Source organism: Pantherophis guttatus, chromosome 1 (assembly GCF_059756535.1).
Source record: "Pantherophis guttatus breed Tessera chromosome 1, ASM5975653v1, whole genome shotgun sequence".
NCBI lineage: Eukaryota > Metazoa > Chordata > Lepidosauria > Squamata > Colubridae > Pantherophis > Pantherophis guttatus.
The window spans coordinates 302,424,512-302,448,706 of record NC_142063.1 but is presented as its reverse complement, the minus strand read 5'-3'; the positions used below and the strand labels follow the sequence as shown (position 1 = coordinate 302,448,706).

Below are 24,195 nucleotides of genomic sequence, written 5' to 3'. Positions count from 1 at the left end.
GTGATTTTTTTCCAAATTAATCATTTTATTACAAAATACAAATAATGCATTGTAGACTACAAATAAAACTAAGTACATAAAATGAGTTTTTAGGGCATAATACTCTTCTAAAGAGTTTTGTAGACTCCCCCCCCCCAGCCCACCACTGGAATGAATAAAAATTCAAAATAGTAAAAATGAAAGGGTGTACCCAGCAACAGATTATTGATCTCATCACTAATGTGATGTTCATTGTGATGTGAATCATAATTCTTTGTGTTAACTTACATATATAAACTGGTTTTTGCTTTATTTCCATCAGTTTTCAGTCACCAACCTCTTTCATTTAAAATATGTATAAAAAGTTATCATAGGAAAAACAAGTTGCAGCAATTAAGCAATGTTATTACAGCATAATAGCAGAAACATCGTAATAGGCTGAAAACAAATGCAATATTATCATTCCCACCCACCCCCCACCCCCACCTCACCCAGCCAATTATACTGCTGAAATTAGAAGCGGATGTTGTTAATGAACATTTGGGATACCATTGAGATACTCAATATTTTTCTGCATCATGTTTGGGCCGTTGTTGAAAAAGCATCCCAAGGACATATTATGAAAGCACTCCCATTGCTTTTGAGGAGTAAAAAGTGGGTGGGAACTGGGATTTTATTATTGTTCTTAACAGAATGTTGCAGTTAATTTCATAAGGTATAGATCTGAAAATTTCAGAAGAGAATTTAAAATGCCCACTGATCTTTCAGACAGTTTAAATACAAACAGAAGCAGCTGCTGTGGCCTAGAGATGGAGCTTTTGCCTCACAATCAGGAGGTTGTGACTTCAATCCTAGGTAGAGTCTCCTGCTTGGGCAGGGGGTTGGAATAGTTGTCCTACAAGGTGCCTTTCAACTCTGTTAATCTATTAAAATAGTACATTTCATTTACAAGGGTGATAACCAATTCTGTTCCACAGAGAGACATGAGTCTCCAAAATATTGCTGAGTAGTATGGGGGAATATGGAAATGGACTGTGTTATGCAGCATGATAATTTAAAATGTTTGAAAGGGGGAGTTCCCCAATAAAGTGAATAATGGATGGAACATCTATTATAAAAATACAAGGCACAAGAGAGTGTACAGGTTTCTCTACTCTGATAAAGTCAGGGAAACCAGTTAAAAGCTACTACTCATTTACATTGGTTGGGGCTCAGCTCTGTTCTAAATTGGTTCACAAATGTCTTGAAAATGTAAGATTGGCTCTCACAAGCTGGTATGAATCAGCTCCAACATACAATTGATAACAGTCCTCCCCAAGTAGCTTATAAACAATAGAAATAGGGTTCACTATGTTAACGTTAATCGTATATAACAAATCACACTGAATCATCTATTGTTTATTAAATGCACTTCAGAAAGAAGTGCAGTTTGTGTACAGCAGTATTTAGAGCAACAAGTTTTGGAAAATAGTATTTAATTTTTCAACCCATTCTGTTTCCCAGAGCTGTGCAATATAATAAAAGAGTCACACCAAAGGTGGGTTTCAGCAGGTTCTGACCAGTTCTAGAGAACCAGTAGCGGAAATTTTGAGTAGTTCGGAGAACTGGTAGTAAAAATTCTGACTGGTCCCACCCCCATCTATTCTCTGCCTCCCAAGTCCAGCTGATCGGAAGGAAATGGGGATGTTGCAGTATCCTTCCCCTGGAGTCGGTAGGGAATGGAGATTTTACAGTATCCTTTCCCTGCCATGCCCACCAGGCCAAGCCCACCAAGCCACACCCACAGAATCGGTAATAAAAAAAATTGAGTCACACACTTGGAAAAATCATGGAATGCTAGAGTTGGAAGGAAATGTGGAGATTGTCTAGACCAGCTCCCTGTCCAGTGTTCGGATTCAGCCAGTTCGCATCACTTCGGGAGAACCGGCTGTTAACTTTCTGAGCAGTTTGGCAAACTGGTTGTTGGAAGAAATCATTAGGGCAGAGAACCAGTTGTTAAATTACTTGAATCCCACACTGTCCCTATCCCATGCTGGAACCCAGTATTATAGTATCCCCAAAAGGGGGTTACCCAGCCTCTGTTTAAATACTAGAGAGCCTACCAAAGACAATTTGCTTCATTGATGAACAGCTCTTATTATTAGGAAATTCTTTCTGCTGTCAAGTTGAAGTTGAAATCTGCTTCCCTGTAATGTATACATATTCCTTACATTCTGGAAAAACACTAAACAATTCTATTCTGGATTGTATTCAACCGCCTGCTTTGTCAGATATTCAGAATGAAGCATTTGTGACTGATAGTTGTTCATCTGAATATATATACACAATTATTATTTATTTATTTATTTATTTATTTACTGCCGGTAGCAGTAACAATATGACATCACCAAACCGGTTCTCTGTCTTCGGGAGCTAGGCCCTGCCGCCCACCCCTGCGTTATACTGACCTTATATGTCTGCTTTTTTTGCCCAGCTGAGAGATGCGGCAGAGCGGATTGCTGCACCTCAGCTGGGCAGATTCGCAACGCGCTTGCGCAAAGCTTGGTGTGCTTGCGAGCGAACCAAGCATGCACGCGGCGATCGCACACAAAGCATGCAACCAAAGAAGCAATCACACGCAAAGTGCGCACACAAAGAGAACCGGTAGTAAAGCCGGTTAGAACCCACCCCTGCCACCACCTCTCATACTAGATACTATCAAACACTTTCAATGAGGGGTCCTTAGTGCTCTCTGAGCTGGGTTGTTTTCTTGCAGACATTTCATTACCCAATGAAGTCTTGGTTAATGAAACATCTGCAAGAAAATAACCCAGCTCAGAGCACACCAAGGACCCTTCATTTCAACCCTGAGCTACAAATATTCTCCTTCATTAGTACTACTTTTAGTGTTCCAATTTTCTCTTATTAGGTTTGAATCATCAAAAATAAAAAAAGTATAATATAGAACATTGTCTTTTCAATATCTTTGTTCTCTTTTTATTTTTTATTTGTTTGTAGATGAAATCGTAAGAGCAATCCCTTTCCCACTCAATGATGTCATGGTCATGGATCCTTTTTCCTTGCAAGATTGGCTGAATGATTACAAAGAAAATATAGCTCTGAAACAATCCTTGAGTCTTTTTGGAGACAACTTTGAAACAGAGGTTAAAAAAATCAATTTTTAATTCTGAACTAGAAGGATCAAATAAGATTTTCTTATAATTGAAGAAATTATATCCTGTTGGAAGATTTATTTTGACCAAGATATTTTGCTTCTCTTTCTCTCTCTCCTTCTCTCTCTCACACACAAGTCTAGGTGCATAGCAGGGGTGAAATCCAGCAGGTTCTGACAGGTTCTGGAGAACCGGCAGCGGAAATTTTGAGTAGTTTGGAGAACCGGCAAATACCACCTCTGGCTGGCCCCAGAGTGGGGTGGGAATGGAGATTTTGCAGTAGCCTTCCCCTGCCACTCCTATCAAGCAATGCCCACCAAGCCACGACCACAGAACCAGTAGTAAAAAAAAAATTGGATTTCACCACTGGTGCATAGTATCTACAATTAGTAAATTACCTGTAGATTTTGGTACTCATGGCAAAAATTTGTTTCCCAGAAGAAAATTTTATCTTCCCATCACACTTGACATTATGTCTCCTTATGCCTAATTAAATTATAAATACTAACCCTGATGTGCAATCGAACTTCCCGGCTCACCTACTGACCCTACTCTTCTATTCATCGGACAGGACACATGGCTCTATAAAATAATTTGACTTTATTGTAAAGCTACATTAACAGAATCTTGCAAATCACCATCACTTTTACAGCTTGATAATTTAGGGAATGTCCCTCCTGAACCCTTTGCTCCATCCACTATGCAGTTGTGGGCTATGCAGCCTCTTATCTGTTGTTCCTCAGGCAGCATCTCTTTGCCTGTTTTTCAAAGTCATTCTCTCATACAATTACATCTATATAAAGGCAGAAATGGGTAAATCTATCTACTGTTGATTTGCTAATTCTCTAATCCCAATAACAAAAACACTCTCAAGGAAAATAGACTATTCTACTGCACTAAAAACACTCAGAAATCACTGCTTTTTTTCTTTTTACCTTGTATCTCTCTACCCTTCTTGACTTTTCCCCTTTTCTTTCTGATCTTTGTTTCTATTGTATTTTATATCACAATAAATTCTAACAAAAACAAAGAAAAATACAGAAAAAAATCAACTACACGGGTTAGAATTTGAAATCTGGAGCAGCTCAATCTTCAGATTCTTCCTGAGTGCAAGCAGGGGTGATGCCAGCCTGAACATTACTGAGAGAGAGAGACCCCAGGTGCTACAACCTCCTGGCTTCTTCCCTACTTACAAGTGGAGAACTAGGAGTAGTTTTTCTCTAGGTGACATGATAGGTTGGTCTAGTCTGGATAGGTTGGAGCAGGTAGTCCTGTAGATATCCAGGTGTCAAGCCATAAGCCATACAATATTTTATAGATCATAACCAGCACTTTAAATTTCCCTCAGTAACTAGCACTTTGGTATATTGCAATTTTCCCAGGATTGGTGCCAGTTAGCACACTGGCCACTGCATTTAAGCTCAGTGCTGCTTCTAATATTCTTTAAAGATAGCCCAAGGAAAAGCACATTGCAGTAGTCTAAATAGGTTGTAATGAAGGAATGTGTTGCTGTATTGAGATGCTCTTGTATCTCAATATCCGCGTATCTCTTATATCCGCGTATAGGGAATGTGCTAGGCCAAGAATATAGTTCCACCCGGACTAGATGGTCTACCCCGGTGAGGGGAACGGTAATGAGCATATATGGGTGTCAGGTGAAAGGTAGAGAAAAAAAGGACAACCGGGGTGGAGCGAGCATACATGATAAGAACATGAGGGTGAATGTACCAATATAAAGGGTGCGACCAAATGCCTCTTAAAAAGCAAGTAGGGCGGGGTGGTTCCAGACCATTGAGATGATCTTGAGAGTGTAACCAGCAGCCTTGGAAAAAATAGGTTTTAGTCTAAATAGGTTGTAATGAAGGAATGTGTTGCTGTATTGAGATGCTCTTATATCTGGTTAAAAAACTATGTACTATATTAACTAAAGCTGGGCAAAGATCTCTCTAATTACAATTTATACCTGTGCCAGCAGGAGCTATGTATTAAGAAGGATGCCCAGACTGTAAACTTGCTCCTTCAGAGTAGTATTTGGCAGAAACAACACTATTTCAATAGAAAGCCTTGATAGGGATTAGCCTTCATCTGTTCTGCCTCATCCAGACTCAAGGCACTGGATAAACATCAGTTGCATCTCCAAGGTGGAAATGTGTATGGATGATATTTTGTTCCTTTTATTAAATCATGTCCAATTCTCAGGGACTGCCTAGACAAGTCCCTTTAGTTTTCTTGGCAAGACTCTTCAGAAGTGGTTTGCCATTACCTATTTCTTAGGGCTGAGAGAAAGTGACTGGCCCAAGGTCATCCAACCAGCTTTGTGCCAATGTGGGATTAGAACTCATGGCCTTAACCCTTACACAAAACTCGCTTTCTAATCTGGATAATGCTACACCACAAATATTTTTGTATTATTGTACTTGCTGATAAAACTTAGCTAGGGGTTGAAAGATCAGTAAAATAAAACTTTATTTCAAGATTTTTTAAAAACTAGAAGAAAGGAGTTTTACAGCCATTGGAGTAAAGTCAAAATAAAATCCATAGATCTGTTATCTGGCCACAGTTTTGGTTTGAAAAATATATATATGTAAAATAATTTTAGTTTGAAAGAATTGAAACATAATCTCTCTTAAGGAAAGATATAATTACAACGGAGTTGTTGTATGATTTAGATCTCCAATTCTTAACGCACCCTTTAGTGCTGTATTTGGTACATTTTCATCTTATTTTCTATTTGTACTAAAAACAGTACCAGATGTGACTTCAGATCCACCAAAGAGGCAAGTTACGGTATGTTCTTTGTTAGTTTTCCAACAATGTTCTTGGAAATTTTCCATTGTGCCAGGGCCACCTGTGCTGAAAACTTCCTTGTTGCAGCAAGAGAAATTAAGGAAATGAAGCAATGGAAAATATCCAATGATTACATCAACCTCTTGAAGGGGGAGCCGTGTCAATTCACCTTTAAACAAATCCGAAGCCATATTTGGGAATTCCCAAACTTAGAACTGTCTAAATCGGGACTTTCTATTCTGAACAAACTCTCTTAGCTAATAAAGCTGTGAAGATCAGTTGGAAATATTTTGCATGAAACCAGGTCTTGTGCCATGAACTGGGTGTTATTTTCAGCCTCCATGCACAATGGGAGTGATAATACTCCTCACAGTAAGCGTAGTTACTGGGGAAAATGAAATGGTGTGAAAACCATTATTTCAAAAACAGATGCTGCAAAAGCTAATCCTTTGAATCTTTGAAAGGAGAAAATTTTGGATATAATAGGTTGAGTTCATAATTCAAGAATAGTCAAAAATAAACTGTGTACTAACTAAACTAAGAGAGGTTTGTCACAAGGGTATATGGCATATTCCTTTTTTACTTTCTACTATATGATGAAAGAGTTTCTTATTTCTAAGAAATATGATATATTTCAGTTATATTATGAACAAGTGTGATGTGTTTCCTCACATATTACATTATATATATATAAACACAAACTATTCTAAAAATACGAGTTCCAGGTATATTTGTAAACAAAGAAGCAGCAATTGATTCTTTGTTTATAAATTGATTAATGGCATATAAAGACAGAATCTCTGTAATGGTAGTTTAATACTCTGACGATGTCAGCAGATGGCTGACGAAAGCTTAGTAGAATAAAATTTTAATTATTTTAGTTCCGGAACTCGCAGAATGTCTACTTCTTATACACACACATAGTTATTCCATTAAAATAAAGTAGATACTGTAATAAAGTAGATACACTAACCCTAATCTTAAAATAAAAACATATTTTCTTGGTTGTCTCTTAGGTTATAATATTCGGACCAGGAATAACTGAAGAGGGAGGAAAGAATGCAGATATATGGATATGGCAGATGGTATATACACTTTATTTCTTACTTGCTATGTACAGGATTGTGTTAAAAAAACCAAACAAACTTTCAGAACCAACACATGCATTGTTCTTATTGATCTTTCCCTTACAGTACAAAGTAATGGAGGATCACTACAAAAATAATCACTCTTCACAATGTCCCTTCTACCACAGTGGTCCATATCCTACATAAACCCCCCTTATTTATTTTCCCTTTATTACGGCTTTTGTTTTACCACTAGGATCTGAGATCTTGGCAGTAATCTGTTTATTGCTGCAAAGTTAACTTTCCTCTTTTTTAAAAAAATCATTTTAAAACATTCCTGAAAAGTAACTAGAAACTAAGGATGTTTCCTCAATTTTTTTTTTAAAAAAAGGGGGGGTCTGCATCCACCCATTGTTGAGTCAGCAGAAAACTGGACCGACATGAAATTTGTTGCAAATTTTATTCATTGCTACCCTGCTTCTGTGGCCTGTCTTTCATAGTTTCTGTCCATTCTTGGTCTGAGAAGGGGGGGGCAACATTAGACAGGAGCAGTCATTCCCAGCTTCTTCCCTTTTGTATCTCTGATAATGATGTTTTAGAGAATGTTTTTTTAAGGATTGTTTCGAACTCAGCTTTCCCCATCCCACCAAATTTCATCTAATTCAGTTCCAGGTTTAAAGAACTTTCTAGTGCTATCTTATATATCATGTCTTTCCAAACTTCCATTGAAATAACATGATAAAGAGCAGCATAACAATGCATACCAAGAATGACTTCTAGAATTTGTTCCAACCCCTTAATAGTAGCACTACTTTGGATCATGTGATCTGAAGGAAGCAGAGGCTTAAGAATGGAACAATGGGCAGCATTCTGTTCATAGTGGAGATATTGGGGAGATTTGGGGGGGGGGTTTCCCCACCCCCACTCCCTGACCAGATATGGCCCATTTTGAATGTGAATATCTGATAGTTAGATTCTCACACCACAGTAAATTAGATCCTATTCTGTTCTGCTTCCAGAGAGTTATCCTGCTAACAAATGGAGAAGCAGATGGAAGAATTCTGAGCATATTTACATAATTTATTTCCAAAATTCTGTTGTGTTGTAAAGAATTAAAATAGCTTTTATTCACAAAAAGTGGAAGCCCCTGAGTTGCATTTGCAGCCCTTTGGCTGCTCTTTGAGTTTTCCTGCTCACAGAGCAAAACCTATTCCTCTCCTTTCTTTCTCCCAGTAACCTTGTGCATCCTGATGTGTAATAAAGTATGGGTGTACTTGTTTGGTTTGTCTACCTGTGGGTAAGTACGAAGGCATACCTCAATGCCTTAATTTTGAATGAGGCCCTTAAACCCAGAAAAGTCACTCTTGTTTGCCTAAAGCCAAAAAATCTCTATAATAGTAAAAGTAATAACAATAAATGAATAAACGGAGGCAGTAGCTAAAAAACTTGGCAAAAGAATGCAAATGGTGGAGTTTTCTAGAAAAGTTACTGCAAAAACTACCGTAAATTCATCCATGAATAGATGTGTTTGACTCAAGATAGCAGCAGTCTTCTAATCTAAAGTACTTGAGTTCCCCTGCTTGATGATCACTTTGGAGTCTGAACCAGCAATTTACAAATGGCTGAAAGACTCTTTGAGAAACCAAAATGGGGGAAAAACAGGAAGCCTGAAGGCTGACAGCATTGAGTGTGCAATCAGTTCTCTCCTTTTGAAGGAATGCAATTACCCTGCAAAAAAGTAGGAAAAAGGGAAGGTAGCCAGACACAAACTCTGTCTCTCTGAATGCTTGGCAGGGGCCTGAGCATCTACTGATGATGAGCCTCCTTCCCTTCAGGTACAGCTGTCTTCAGGCCAGACTTCTTTTAGTTCTTGCAGAAGTGAATTAGCTTGACACGACATCTCTCTGATGAGATAAAGATGGCCTTTTCCCACACTAATGGTTCCCTCTTAGTAATGTCTGCACTGTCGCTGTGGGTTTAGAGAACTTTTTCTTTAGTCTGAAAAGCTTTTCAAATAACAGATGAGAAATGTAGAAAAGGAAATGTAGAAAAGGAAAGGGGGTGGGGTGGGGTAATCCCTTCCATTTTCAGGCAGACCAACCAATCTATGTACTGCAAACTTAGTTTATTAGTGAGTCACCTGGTTTGATTGTTTCTGCTCAGTGCCAGTTAATAGACATATCTTTTTGGCTAGCTTTATTATGGAGCAGGGAAGATTATACTTAATCTTTTGAATTTTTTCCCCCCAAATTTAAAAATCATGACAGCATCCTAAACGGGAAAGAGGAAGTATTTAATGTTGTAGATAACTGACAGAAATATACTAACACATTTACTAGCATTTTTTCCAAACTTTTTATCCACATTATTGTAAGCAGTAGACATTGGGAAAGCAGTGAGAATGTGTCTATGTTGCCAAAGCAACCAGCTTAAGTGTGTATCTATAATTAACCTACTGTCATTGATGAAGTAGAGCAAAGATGAGTACAAGACAGGCAAGATTTGTTTATTCAGATATACTGGTGAATTTTTAAATTTACATTTTAAATTTTATCTCCGTTTCCATTTTAAAACCAGAAAGAATTAAAAGTCTGTCTCTTTTCCCCCACCATTTTAGGAAGGTGCATCTTTTGTTACTATTGATAGAGAAATCCTGATTTTAAGGGCCGGAGACAGCCTTCTTGTCCCAGTGCAAACTAAGTAAGTAAAATATTGTTATCTATCTATTGTTGCCCACATTTGACTAAAGCATTTTTATACTCTCAAGTATGCCTGCTTTCCATTTTCTATTAATGTATGGTTAAAATGAACAGAGTCTTCAGGTGCAGACTTACAGGTTCCTAATGTATAAGGTTCTATAGATTATCGCTCTCTCCAGGATAGCAGCAATTTTGGCAGGAACTTCAACAATCTTCCTAGCTGAGACCTTGTTCCTCAAGGAAGCAAAAAATACTTAGAGGTCTTTGACCCCCAGTAAATGCCAAGTCTCTAATGCTTAGCTTGATCTGGTTTACATAATTTCTTTGCAGGTTTGCAGAATTTGTGGCTTTAAATTTGTGGCTTTCTGGACATAGATGATCTATAATTCACAGCCTAATCACTTAGCATGACCAGAGGCAAACATTGCCAGAAGTTAGTTTAGCAAAATCTATTGGAATAAATTGGTTATATTTTTCCCCCTGAAGCTGAATAAGTATTTATCTTTTAGAAACTGCAGTAATGTTAAAATGATCTCTGCATATTTTGTTTCCTCTAGATCCGTGATGGTGAACCTATGGCATGCGTGCCACAGGTGGCACGCGGAGCCATATCTGTGGGCACACGAGCATTGCCCTAGCTCAGCTCCAGTGCGCATACACGCACCAGCCAGCTGATTTTTGGGCCTTCCGGGCCCACCGGAAATTGGGAAACGGGCTGTTTCCGGCCTCCAGAGGGCCTCCGAGGGGGGGAGGGCAGAAGCCCATTTTAACCCTCCCCAGGCTCCAAGAAAGCCTCTGGAGCCTGGGAAAGGCGAAAAAAGGGCCTACTGGGCCCTCCATGCCACCACATGCCAAAAGCGGGGGAAACGCAGGGGGTCGCGCGCGAATGCGTGGGGCGGGGTGCATTGAATTATGGGTGTATAGAGCAGTGATGGCTAACCTTTTTGCTGTCATGTGCCAAAAGCAAGGGGAAACAGCCCCCCCCCCGGCGCTCCCCTTGCTTTTGGCATGCGACAGCAAAAAGGTTAGCCATGACTGCTCTAGATCAATGAAGCATTGATTTTAACTACCTTTGGAAAATGTGCCATGAATCAAATTCAATATATATTATTCTTTTGGCGAATAATTTCCAGAAAAATAATTTGTGCTGGCTTTTTAATTTCCTGAAATACCTGTTCTGTGCTATTAATCTAAGCTTGATTCATCCAAGAGATTTTTTGCTTTTAATTACTTAACTGGGAAGCATGCAACAGTACCATTGAAAAAAAAGTAGGCAGACTATGAACATTATGTATATTCAGGACACATGAGTCCCAAAAGATGCCTCTTGTCACCTATATCATATCTCCCCTGAATTGCTTACATATTGTACTGCTCTCATGAACCACATTCTTTATCTGAGTTTACTCTTGAGCAGTCCTGCAAGATCTAGCTATGTCTTGGCATAAGTCAGCAAATCTGAGACCCTTTAACTAATGAAGGTCTATCTTCTGATATTGGCATCCCCAAGACCTCAACGGAGGAGGCACCTGGTACAAGGCAGAAATAGTGAGACTGATTGCTGGCTCAGCATTAAGATAGGGCTTGATAGCACAGAATCTGATTCTTGACATGCCTTCTCCTGGCTCTATTCCTTGTTTTAGACTCTTGAAACTAGCCCATGATGCATACATATAGTCCACTGAATATGCTTTGATGTTGTTAGAGGCAATTGTAGGAATGGAAAATTAACACTGAGATCACAGTTAAGTTAAACCAAGTTAAATCTGGCTAAATATTTAATTCAGCCAAGCTTCCTGGTGGGATCCATTCATCTTTGGTATTGCAATTTGCTCTAATTATTTCAATACGATGTTTCCATATCTTTTGGAAACTTTCTATGTACTTAAAGTAATGATATTTTCCCAGAGCACCCAAATTATTTGGTTTTATTGCTTCAATTACTTGTAATTAAATTTGGAGGAGGAAGAGGAGGAGCAGTTTGAAGTTACACTATAAAATTTGTAGCATCTTCAAAATAACACTAAGCTTCTTTTTAACTGATAATAATTCTTGGAATTGTACTGAAAAAAAAATAACATATGTTTTTTAATGGGTTAGGTGCATCAGTATTTTAGGAGATTCAGATTTTACACTTGTTAGACAACCTTCCCAACCTTGTATATCCAGATGCATCTAGATCAGGGGTCTCCAACCTTGGCAACTTTAAGACTTGTGGACTTCAACTCTCAGAATTCCTCAGCCAGCAAAGCAAAGCTGGCTGAGGAATTCTGGAAATTGAAGTCCACAAGTCTTAAAGTTGCCAAGGTTGGAGACCCCTGGTCTAGATTGCGATTCTCAGAATTCCCAGCTAAGAGCTAGGAGGGAGCTAGTTGGGAAAGGTACTATGCCATGGCTCATAATTAAAATTCTGACAACTATGCATCATTCTTTACTTTTGTTTGGTGTTTTTTTTCAAGTTTTCACTGGAAGAGAGATGAAGGATCCATTGCTCTTTCTGTTGTTCAGAATCCAGAGAGGAAAAGACCCTGTATCTGAGTTTGGTATTCATATCCTGCTCTCAAGAATTATTAATACAATTCTCTTTATATACCAAAAGTGTCTATGTTCTGCTTGTTTTAGAACTTTGAAAATATAATGTAAATGTACTTCCCGGAACTGAGTGCAACTTGAGGTGTGTGTGTGTGTGTGTGTGTGTGTGTGTGTGTGTGTGTTAACAATATCAGCATCTTAGTATAAACAGGAAGCAGTGCTAGTACGTCATATCTCACTTCTGGTCTCCTTGCTGATGTCTGGGTTGGTTATTAGATGTAAAGATTGTTCTGCTCCAGCAAAATCTTTCTTAGATTTCTGTCAAGGTTGACTCAGCTTCCATCCTTTTGAGATCAGTAAAATGAGGACCCAGATTGTTGCAGCAATATGCTGACTTTGAAAACTGCTTAGAGAGGGTTGTAAAGCACTGTGAAGCAGTATGTAAGTCTAAGTGCTATTACTATCCTGGCTTTTGCAGCTGCTTGCATCCAGAACATTTGCTTTGCAGTTCAGAGTTACAGACTTTTAAAAATGTGCCCAGTCCACAGTGAAACTCTTTGCCATTACAGGGGCATAAAGAGAATATTATCATTATTGGTAGTGTTTTCGTTAGTTAAACCTTAGGAAGAAATGGGAAATTCAGACCATTCTTTGAATAACTGAGTGAATAATGAAAGGTGCTGTTCTAAGACACATTCATGGCCACTTGTTTGGGAAGCTATAAATGGGGATTGGATGGATTCATAAAAGATTAGTTTATCCTGATGATTGCATGTTATCGCCAACATTAGATGGAACAGGTTTATTCTTTCATAAGATTCTGATACATAGTAAATAGGCTTCTATCAGTGGACAGAACGCTGAGATCTTTCTTGACAGTGCAAGAAATTTTGCATCCATAAAATACATTTGATTATATGAAAAAAGAGCAAAAAGGAGTACAGTTATCTCAATGAGTCTCTGCCTCTGTAAAATGGACAGCATGCAACAGAATGAATGAATGAATGAATGCATGAATGAAGCACAAAGTAGAGTTAAAACTCCATAACCAACAGCATCTTCTTCCTCTGGGCCAAGGTCAAAGAGAGATATACTTGGGCATATACTTGGAAGAACCATCTACCTACAAAGGCCTATCCTTGATTTTGTTGGAACCAGAGCCAGTTTTATGAAGAGCATGTAAGAAATAACACAATTCAGGATCCAAAATAGCATCTTCCTCTTGCTGTGGGCTATATTTCATACTAATTGTTCAAACTGAGCCCAGAGGAAAAAGAAGCCAAGCCATCATTCCAAGATGTCTCTATCCCCATTTATCCCTAATAGCCTACATTCTCAGTATTATATTGTAACTCAATGGATTTGATAGAAAGTGGTAATGAATTACTATTGTAATGCTCTCTACACGGGGCTCCCCTTGAGGAGCACCCGGAGGCTCCAACTGGCGCAGAGTGCGGTCGCGCGGGTGGTTATGGGTGCAACATGGCACTCCCGTGTGACACCTCTCCTGCGCGAGCTGCACTGGCTCCCGGTGGTCTTCCGGGTGCGCTTCAAGGTTTTGGTTACCACCTTTAGAGCGCTCCATGGCTTAGGACCTGGCTACTTATGGGACCTCCTACTACCACAAACAGCCTCCCACCGGCCGGTACGCTCTCATAGAGAGGGGCTCCTCCAGGTGCCGTCAGCCAAACAATGTCAACTGACGGCCCCTAGTGGGAGGCCCTTCTTTGTGGGGGCACCTACTATCTGGAACGAGCTCCCCCCGGAGATACGGAGGATCCCGGACCTGCGCACTTTCCGCCGTGCTTTGAAGACATTCCTATTCCAGCAGGCCGGCCTGGCCTAATTTTCTCCCCTTCTTTTAAATTTTTTAAACTGGAATTTTAATTCGTTTTAAATTATTGGGAGTTTTAAATTGTCTCGGGCAAAAATTATTTAATTGGGTTTTAATCATGTTTTAACTTTTGTATTTATGTGTTTTATTTTGTGCCTGTTCACCGCCCTGAGTCCTTCGGGAGAAGGGCAGTGTACAAATTTAATAAAACCTAAAACCTAAAACCTAAAAGCTGGACAAAAATGCTGAATGTTAAAAACTAATTGCTCAGGGACATGTAATTGGAAAGAATCAGAATTGGAGGGAATAAATGTAAAGAATTCATGGGAAAAGCTACTTTTTTAAGTAAATAGCATTAAACCTGCAAGCCTGCAAGGAATTCAGACTTGAGCACCTCTGAAAAGGAGGAGAATTCTTTTCTTGAAAAATTGAGAAAAAAGCTAGGTATTGGAAAGGATACAAAACGACTGTCCATGGAGTATGTGTCTATGTTTTAAAAAAGTCAAGATGGCAATTGCAATCTTTGTTTGGGTGTCCCATATTTGTGATGCACATTAAAAAGGATTGGGGTTTTAATTATAACTAAATTATAATTGCCATTTTTTACCCTTAGCCCAAGAACACTCCTGTTGTGGAGTTAAGGGTGTAAGGCACAGGTGTCAAACTCGCCGCATCACATTGCTGTCACATGACATTTTTCAACATTTTCCCATTGCGCATGATACATCCGGCCCAAGGGCCACCAGTCTGACACCCCTGGTGTAAGGCCTTTTCTGAGACATAAATGACTGTCTGGGGGGAAAAGCAGAAAAACAGAAGAAGGTTAACTTGGATGTTGTGGATAAGAAAAGGAAAGGAAAAGGGGTGGCATGATTTACCTATAGTAAAGAACAGCTTAATCGGATAAAGGGATAGGAACCAGACAGAAAGGCAGAAAAATTACTTGAGAGAAAGGGAAAAAGAGACTGAAGTTGCAAGTTAAGGGAGTTAGAGAGACTAACGCTGCTCACAAGTTAGAGCTAAAAGGGGATACAGGAGCAACAGCTCAGTGATTACAAAGTGAGGAGATCTATTGATGGTACCATGGGATTTGGTTCAATTGTCAGACTCAGCCAGTGACAAGTTTCACCTGCTGTGTGTTGGTTGAGGGTTGACTGTATTTACAGAGCTGAGGAGGAAAAGGAAGAAGAGACTGGATTTGGATGAGCCAAGAAAGAGTAGGCTCAGGAGAAATCAAGCAGCCAAGAGTGAGACCACTCCATCGGACTGCCCATGTGTTTAAAATAAATTACCTCTTCATGGATGTGATAAGAAGAAACTGCCATCACAGACCAAGCTGCTCAAGAGCAAGGGATTCACTGCCATTGAGTTAAATATCTTAACAATATTAATACTACCATTGTACCTGTGTACTAATAGGATAAAAGTCTTTTCTGTGAGAAAAGAAGCTCACAGACCTTCATGAGTTCTGCAAGAAAATAACAAAGACTGCATTCTATTTTTTTTATTAAAAAGCCTAAATTAATACCTTGGGAAATAAGTTGTGAATAAAAACAATGGAGTTGGTGAAAATGCTGAAAGCTGAGAGAGTGAGGACAGATTGCATACAGTTGATCAATGTGACGAGGGCTGTCACTATTTGTCTGTCTTGACAGAAAATATACATGAGCAGATGTAATGTATTTGCTAGAAATGGCACAGTCATCAGCCTATCATGACTAGGCTTTATGACAATATAAACTTCTTTTACAACTAAAAAATCTAGCAAGTACAGCAGAATATTCATTTCAGCATAACCAGTTCATAGGGGAACCACCAATTTTTTTTGACAGTGCACAGCTTGATTCAATAATACAGTGTCTCTGTGGGATTCTGCACTGGCAATTTATAACATCACCCAATCATCATGTTGGGTAACGTTATAATAAAAAAACCCTGTTTGCTTTAGTGATATATTGCCATAACTATGACCAATGACATTATAAACTACTAGTGTGGAAATGCTGTGTTTTGGTTTTGCCCTTTGGCAAGGGACAGATAAGGCATTTAATACATAGAATTAATATATTTTTGAGGATCTGGAAAATTAGATGGAAGCAGTGTCTTAGATGAAACAAGAACCTGAAGTAGATGGTGATAAAATTATTGCTTTATATAATACTTTGTTAATGTAGATTAAAAATAATGAAAGTGACCAGATCTGAATAATGTTAACCACAGCAGAAGAACCTCCAAGAAAGAGATTCCAAAGCACAACACTGGGTTAAAGGTTTAGAGGAAGCATCAGAATAAAGGGGAGAAGCAACTGCTATCAAGATTCAAGATATGTAGACAGTTTGGACCTTAAATCAGGGGTGAAATGCTCCCAGTTTGGACCGGATCACCTGATCCAGTAGCGATGGAGGCGGGTGGTTCAGGGGGGTAGCAAAAATCCCTGCCCCCCCCCATTGCCCAGCTGAGCCACACAATCATCAGAGGCTTTTTTTTTTTTACTTTTAAAAGCATTTTTTCTACAACCACTTCAGCCGAAAAAATGCTTTTAAAAGTAAAAAAAAAAGCCTCTGATGATCGCACGGCTCAGCTGGGATCGTCAAAGGCTTTTAAAAGAAATAACCCTTTTTTTCTTTTAAATGTCTCTGACGATCCAAGCTGATTTGCCTGATCAGCAGAGGCATTTAAAAGAAAAAAACCCTTTTTTTCTTTTAAATGCCTCTGCCAATCAGAGGTTGTAGAAAAAATGGTTTTAAAAGTTTTTTTAAAAAATTGGCCACGCCCACCCAGTCACATTATCCCCCCCCACCAAGCCACGCCCACAGAACCAGTAGTAACAAATTTTAGATTTCACCACTGCCTTAAATCTCTTTTTTTCTGCCTAGGTACCCTAATTGATGAGAATATGAAATTTTTAATGGGAAGACTCTTGGACTTTGTTTTTGTAATGAATCAGTCTGCTTTGAAAAACTTCTGAATTTGACTAATCTAGTCATCACACACTTTTCTTTTGTGTTAATTTTCCATCTTCATTCCAGGAATATTTCTACACTGATGATATTGCCACAATTTATTTCACTGTAAGAACAACAACACTATCGTCTTCTTTAAGGGCTTTTGGTTTCACAAGGTGACTTATCTATGCAAGAAATATAAAAATGTATTAAAATCCACATTACTTCCCCCTTACTTTCCAGCTTCAGTGAAAGTCATGTTCGCATTTCAAATCCCTGTTCTAGAAATTTGTGAAAAATTTTGAGAAAACTTGTAGTGCTTAGTGTAAGAATTTTCTTTAATATGGGCTTGCTGTTAATTGAACCGTGTGAGAAATATTCTTCAAATGCTATAAAAGGCCTAGATATTCTACAAAAGAATAAATATTTTCATTGTTAATTTCTTGTTGAATTTTTAATTGAATCAGTATAATGTGATGCAATTTGTAAATGTTTGACAAAGTACCATAATAATTTTACTTGCTGTAGAAATGAAATTTGATATATTGGAATACAATCTTGTCTATATATGTACTGTATTTTTTGCTCCATAAAACACACTTTTTTGTCTCCCAAAAGTGGGTGGAAATGTCTGTGCGTCTTATGGAGAGAATATTGCCGAAGCCCCACTCACCCGCCAGCCCCCACCCTGCAGCTATTTTCAGCCTCCGCGCGTCCCGTTTTCGGCCTCTGCACACCCTGTTTTTGTCCTCTGTGCCAGATGCCTGTCACCGCTGCCTATCGCTGCCACCCAACGCCAACGCTTATTACTGCCATTCGCCACCACCTATTGGCAGTTGGATCAGCCTCCCAGAATACCTATGATAATCTATTCCAGGCAGCGGAGATTGCCGCCACCGCCTGTTTCCACCACCGCAGCAGCGGCAATTGTTAGCAATAGGGTTAGGGTTAGAGTTAGGGTTAGGGTTAGACTTAAAATTTGTCTTCTATCATGTAACTGGCCTGTTTCTTAAACAGTTTTGAATATATTACAAAAGCTTCACAACCACTGAAATATTTGCCTACTTTAAGACTGTCTTGAAGTTGTTCTTCACAGAAGATTTTTTTTCAATTTTTTTCCATAGATTAGCAGATGTTAAAACTATAGTGATTCCTGAACTGGTAAAACATTGTTTTGGGTAGAAGTGGAATTAAAAAAGGCAAGTTGATGGTTGCATCCATAAAATCAAACCCTCTTCCCCCTGATGCCCCCAATTCAGCTATCAAACTTGAGAGAAAGAATATAGAGAGGAAACCAATTTCTTCCTTGGAGATCTTGTGGCTACTTTCCTTGGACTATTGCAAAATCCATATTACATAAATCACGATTATTGCAGCACTTAAACTCATAGCGGTTATCTTCTATAGCATTATATATGTTGAGACCACACTTTGCTTCTGACTTTAACCTGCAGGCTAAAATTCTGTTAACAGCTTCATCTCCTAAAACAAAGAATGCAGAGGAGGAAAATAAAAACATTTTTAAATAAAATCCACAAAACACCAATTTTTCATATTTAGCTAAGCTGTCCATCTATCAAACTTCTTCATACCAAATTAGAACTTGAAACAGGTACAGGTAAGGAGACAAGAATGCAGGTCTTTGATATATAGATTGGGGGGGGGGATGAAGGAAGCCATTGTGAAAGATATCCAGCAAGACTATATATCAAATGCAAATATATTTGTGCTGAAATCAAGATTCAATTTCTTGAACCCTTTTATCCCATCCAAATGGTGCAGTAGATTTGGTGCAAAAGGACTTGGTTTCTACCTGTCCTTTTTATGATTATAGATAAATCAGATTTCAGGCTGTTTGCTTTTTTTCTTTCAGGACAAAATCTCACAACCATATTTCTTCTTAATCATTGAAAGATTGATTGAGTGTTATTCCCTTTTTTCTGTAGTTTCTTACATGGCTGATATAAATTTAACTTCTTCTAGTGGGAGACTCTCTAGATTAGACTGGGATGGGATGGAGCAAGTTACAATGAAAAAAGAGAAAGCCATGGCAGACATGATATTAGATCTCTTTCTAAACAGACAGACCATTTTACATTTACTCTGTATTGATTCTGCAACTTTCTAATTCAGTTTAACAAGTGGGATAAGGAAGGGAAAAAGTAGAAAAAGATTTCTACTGAAATCTTTTTGAGGTACATTTTCCTTCATATCATTAAAACTAAATTGGAGTACAAAGCAAAAACCTAGTAATCAATTACCATTGTAAGAATGTGACAAGAAAAAAAAGAACAATTTTAGCAAATCTAAATATTATCCTTGAACTTAGCATTGTTTTTGTACCTTTATAAATGACGGTGGCAGCACAGATTCCTTTACGGTTAGTTCTGCAGGTCTTCATATCACAGACATTAAACTTGTTAGGTAGGCAACTGGCACATAGAAGGGCATCTGCTTTGAAAGAGAAATTTTGAGTATTTTAATTATATCACATTAGATATAATTGTGTTCAGGTTTTATAGCTTGTAGGGCATTGTATGTCCAGAAACAAAGAAATCCTTTATATCAAGAGTCGCATAACTTTAATGTACACAATCCAGTGGTGAAATCCAAATTTTTTTACTATCGGTTCTGTGGGCGTGGCTTGGTGGGCGTGGTGTGACTTGGTGGGCGTAGCTTGGTGGGCATGGCAGTGAAAGGCTACTGCAAAATCTCCATTCCCACCTTACTCCAGGGGAAGGCTCCTGCAAAATCTCCATTTCCACCTCACTCCAGGGGAAGGATATTGCAAAATCTCCATTCCCACCCCACTCTGGGGCTAGCCAGAGGTGGCATTTGCCGGTTCTCTGAACCATTTAACATTTCCGCTAGCGGTTCTCCAGAACCTGTCAGAACCTGCTAGATTTCACCCCTGGCACAATCCATCATTTATAACATGCTGAAACTATTAAGACAACTGATTTGCCTGCTAACAGAATAAAGCCATCATTCTGGATACTGAGTGCTGAACAACCATATAGCACTGGTTCTAGAGGTATGCAACCTTTCACTCATTGAGTTCTGATGCAATATGATCCAATAAAGTCCCCTTGATTCATTGTGCAGACATTCCTTTAACTGAAGCTGTTTGGAATTGCCCGAGGAGATCTTAAAACAAGGTGAAATAAATTTAATAAACAAAATGAAACAATGGGGCCATTTCTGTTGAACTTTAGAAGCAGCAAGGAGGTGCAGGCATGAAGAGGTAGTTTGCACAGGTCTGCTGGATTCACACAATAAACTGTTAAAAATAACTGAAATGAGGGGGGAAAACCATCAGGGTTGCAACTGCATTGATGAAATATGTGCTGTAAACATATCTACTGAACTTTCATACATAGCTCAGCTTTTATACAAAAAGTGCATTTATTTTGGTTTCAGACTAGTTGGCAATGGGACAAAGGAGAAGGATGTGGGTGTCTGTATAAAATTAGTCAGTGGGCTGTGAAATGAAATGAAGGACAGATCTCACAAACTTTCTGATTTGCTAGGAGGAAAGGCTGTTACAGCTTTCTGTTTTAATTACAAGTAATGGGCCTTACCAAAAGTTTTAGTGCAGGTGACCTGGGAGAAAGGGGGGCACATGGAGGGAGAAAGACTGGTCCTGTATTGTAAGCAGCCTTTTATAATATCAATATTTCCCTTTAAATAAAACATGAAAAAAATGTTTATGCCTCTAATAACTCTGTGCCACTGGTATTCTGGGGCTTTCAAACAAGTATAGTTTTACATTATCTTTCTAACACTATGCTGTTTTTGCCTTTTTTCTGTGATAGACACACACAAAAACACATTACTTACATCAACAAAATAGCAATTTGCCATAAAATTGGAAGGAGGAAGAAAAGTGGCTGCATTCAAAGTCAACAATTTTTGACATGAAAAGGTCTGCACATTTCCAGTTTGAAATTCACCATGTATCATACTTACCAAATGATCTGCTACATCAACAGATTAAATCTATCTTGGCTAAAAATGTAGATCATTTCAAATAGTGTTAGGTAAAGGTAAAGGCTCCCCTTGCATATATGTGCTAGTCATTTCCGACTCTAGGGGGCAGTGCTCATCTCCATTTCAAAGCCAAAAAGCCAGCGCTGTCCGAAGACATCTCTATGGTCATGTGGCAAGCATGACTAAATGCCAAAGGAGCATGGAACGCTGTTACCTTCCAGTGGTGGGTTCTTCCTGGTTCAGCCCAGTTCGGCCGAGCCGGTAGCGGTGATACTATTACATCACCGAACTGGTTCCCTTTCTTCGTGAGCTGGGCCCTCCCGCCCACCCCCGCAGTATTCCTACCTTTTATTTTGTCTTTTTTCACCCAGCTGAGAGGTGCGGCAGAGAGGATTGCCACACCTCAGCTGGGCTGATTCCCAACGTGCTTCGTGAAGCGCGCGACTGAAGAGGCGATTGCGCACGAAGCATGTGCACAAAGAGAACCAATAGTAAAGCCGGTTAGAACCCATCACTGTTACCTTCCCACCAAAGGTGGTCCCTATTTTTCTACTTGCATTTTTGATGTGCTTTCGAACTGCTAGGTTGGCAGAAGCTGGGACAAGTAACGGCAGGGTTGAAATGCTCCCAGTTTGGACCCGATCGCCCGATCCGGTAGCGATGGCTGCGGGTGGTTCGGAGAACTGGTAGCAAAAATCCCTGCCCTCCCCACCATGCCCAGCTGAGCCGCATGATCATCAGAGGCTTTTTTTTTACTTTTAAAAGCATTTTTTCTACAGCTTCTTCCGCCAAAAAATGCTTTTAAAAGTAAAAAAAAAGCCTCTGATGATCGCGCAGCTCAGCTCAGATCATCAGAGGCTTTTCAAAGCATTTTTTTCTGCAATCTCTTCCGGGGAAGAGGTGGTTAAAAAAATGCTTTGAAAAGGCTCTGCTGATCAGGCAACACAGCTGGGATAGTCAGAGCCTTTTCAAAGCATTTTTTAACCACCTCTTCTGCTGAAGAGGTTACAGAAAAAAATGCTTTATAAATCTCTCTGACAATCAGGCAACTCAGCTGGGATCATCAGAGAGACTTTTAAAGCATTTTTTTCTGCAACCTCTTCAGTGGAAGAGGTGGTTTAAAAAAATGCTTTGAAAAGGCTACGATCCCAGCTGTGTTGCCTGATCGGCAGAGCCTTTTCAAAGCATTTTTTTTGCATTTTGCATTAAAAAAAAAAAAGTTGGCCACGCCCATCCAGTCACTTTACCCCCCCCCCCCAAGCCATGGCCACAGAACCGGTAGTAACAAATTTTACATTTCACCCCTGAGTAACGGGATTCGAACCACTGAACTGCCAACCTTTTGATCGACAAGCTCAGCTTCTTAGCAACTGAGCCACAGCATCCCTTCAAATAGTGTTAAATGGGTTCAAATTTTAAAACTTCTTTCACCAAAAGAAAATACCAACAAAAAGAAAACCCCATATTAGGTTTACAATTTCCCTTGTATGGTGTATGAATCTACAAATGTCATTCAATTCTGTCTCAAATAATTATAATGAAAGTATTATAGGCATTGCTTAAACACATTCTGAAATAAGATTCTGAACTGAGGTGAAACGTGCCAGCCTAAAGGATCAAGACTGAAACTTGTCCTATCTGTGCTCCCCAGGACTCACAACTAAAATTATATTACTGAAGTACCTAACAGATCATAAAAAGACATCAGAGATGGATGAGAATAACACTCACATTGCCTCTTTCATCTCCTTAGTAACATATATAGGACTTCACTGGAAAACTCTCCTGTCAGTGATCACCAAGCTAAACTTTCATCTGAATTGCTTAAAACTCACCAGCATCTGTGAGACAGGAGAAGACTAAGAGGGCAAGGATCAGGATCTGATTTATGGGGGACATCAGAAGAATTTTGTAACACAGCTGACTTTTTGCTTCCTTAAGAGAGTAGCATGTGTTAGTGGCCAGAAATTGATTCCTTTTATTTCTTTAATAATACCCACATACAATCACTCTTGGGAACATCTGGTTCTCATAAAGTGGTTCATGACTGTGTAAACTGCCCACTCATACCTAGAATCATAATCAAGGTCGGACTGAAAGAGTGAATTGGCAGAGAAACAAATTCTTGGAGGCATTCAAATCCAGAGCTTCAAAGGACTTCACAAATCTGAATTATGGATTTTCTAAGCCAAGAAAAGCAGCTGCAGTCAATGTTTGATGTATATGTCAACTGCATGTAATGTTTAAACAATGCTCAGATAATAATCCATACATTTCTTTAATCTTCTCACTATGTACCAAATACATGAACATTCCACTGATTTTTCCCTCCTGTTTCTTGTTCTGCACTCTATAATTTGATGTCATTTCCCCTTGATCTCTCACATAGACAACACAGCAACTGAACACGTAGAATCCTCATTGAAACTGTCTATTATGAAGGTTTATAAAGATTTGTCATTATCTGATGAATATTTTCTCTCTTTGTGTATGTATTCATGCCTATATGCATTCCACAGGTCTAGACTGAAAGGAGTTGAAAGAGTAAAATCAGCTTGCATAGTAAGTGTCTTTGGGCTGACTTTTATGTCTCTGGAGATTCTCAATCATCTAGGTCAGGGGTCTGCAACCTTAAATACTCAAAAAGCCATTTGGACCCGTTTCCCACAGAAAAGAAAACACCGGGAGCCACAAAACCTGGGTGGGCATGGCCAACTTGATGTCACTCACTTCTACCAGTCACATGACCCCCCCTAGCCACGCCTACCTAGCCAGTCATTAGGGCAGAGAACCAGTTGTTAAAAAACACCGAGAACCACAAAATCCTTTTGACATCTCTCTCTCTCCTCTACCTCCCTCTCCCCCCTCCCTCTCTCTCTGTATCTCTCTATGTCTCTCTCTCTCGCCCCCTCTCTCTGTATCTCCCTGTCTCAGCCCTGGCCGCTTCTCCATCCCCACCGTCGCCCTTACTTTCTCAGGCCAGGTGAGGAGTGACTGGGAGAGGAGGGCAAGGGGTGGGGCAGCCAGTGGTGGGATCACCTGACAGGGAGCCACAGCAGAGAGCCCAAACAGCTGCATGCAGCTCCGGAGCCGCAGGTTGCTGACCCCTGATCTAGGTGATAGTTGTCTCAAAGGTGCTTTTTTTCTTCTTCAAAATGCAGCTGGGTTGTTTTTTCCTTGAAGGAGAAGGAAGAAGAAGAAAACTTTTCA

At 39.3% G+C, this 24,195-nt stretch overlaps 1 protein-coding gene and 1 long non-coding RNA gene across 4 annotated transcripts in view; one reads left to right on the top strand and one right to left on the bottom strand.

Annotated features, from left to right (window-relative positions):
- The window catches only part of HAAO (3-hydroxyanthranilate 3,4-dioxygenase), a 39,956-nt gene extending 27,674 nt beyond the window's left edge, over window positions 1-12,282 (top strand). For both annotated transcript variants that reach the window (XM_034427683.3, XM_034427682.3), the window contains exons 7-10: window positions 2,977-3,122; window positions 6,935-7,003; window positions 9,603-9,685; window positions 12,144-12,282. In XM_034427683.3, coding sequence (XP_034283574.2) covers window positions 2,977-3,122; window positions 6,935-7,003; window positions 9,603-9,685; window positions 12,144-12,222 — 377 coding nt within the window. In that variant the 3' untranslated portion in view covers window positions 12,223-12,282. The remainder of the gene's footprint in view (window positions 1-2,976; window positions 3,123-6,934; window positions 7,004-9,602; window positions 9,686-12,143) is intronic.
- Window positions 12,283-12,984: 702 nt separating this feature from the next.
- On the bottom strand, window positions 12,985-22,953 carry LOC148116916 (uncharacterized). 2 transcript variants are annotated; one of them, XR_015731542.1, is made up of 3 exons: window positions 22,821-22,953; window positions 19,339-19,446; window positions 12,985-18,477 (listed from the first exon to the last, which is right to left on the bottom strand). It is a non-coding gene; the product is annotated as an uncharacterized LOC148116916 (long non-coding RNA). The 2 variants fall into 2 exon arrangements; XR_015731541.1 differs by having other exon boundaries at window positions 12,985-19,446.
- Between the last annotated feature and the right edge of the window lie 1,242 nt (window positions 22,954-24,195).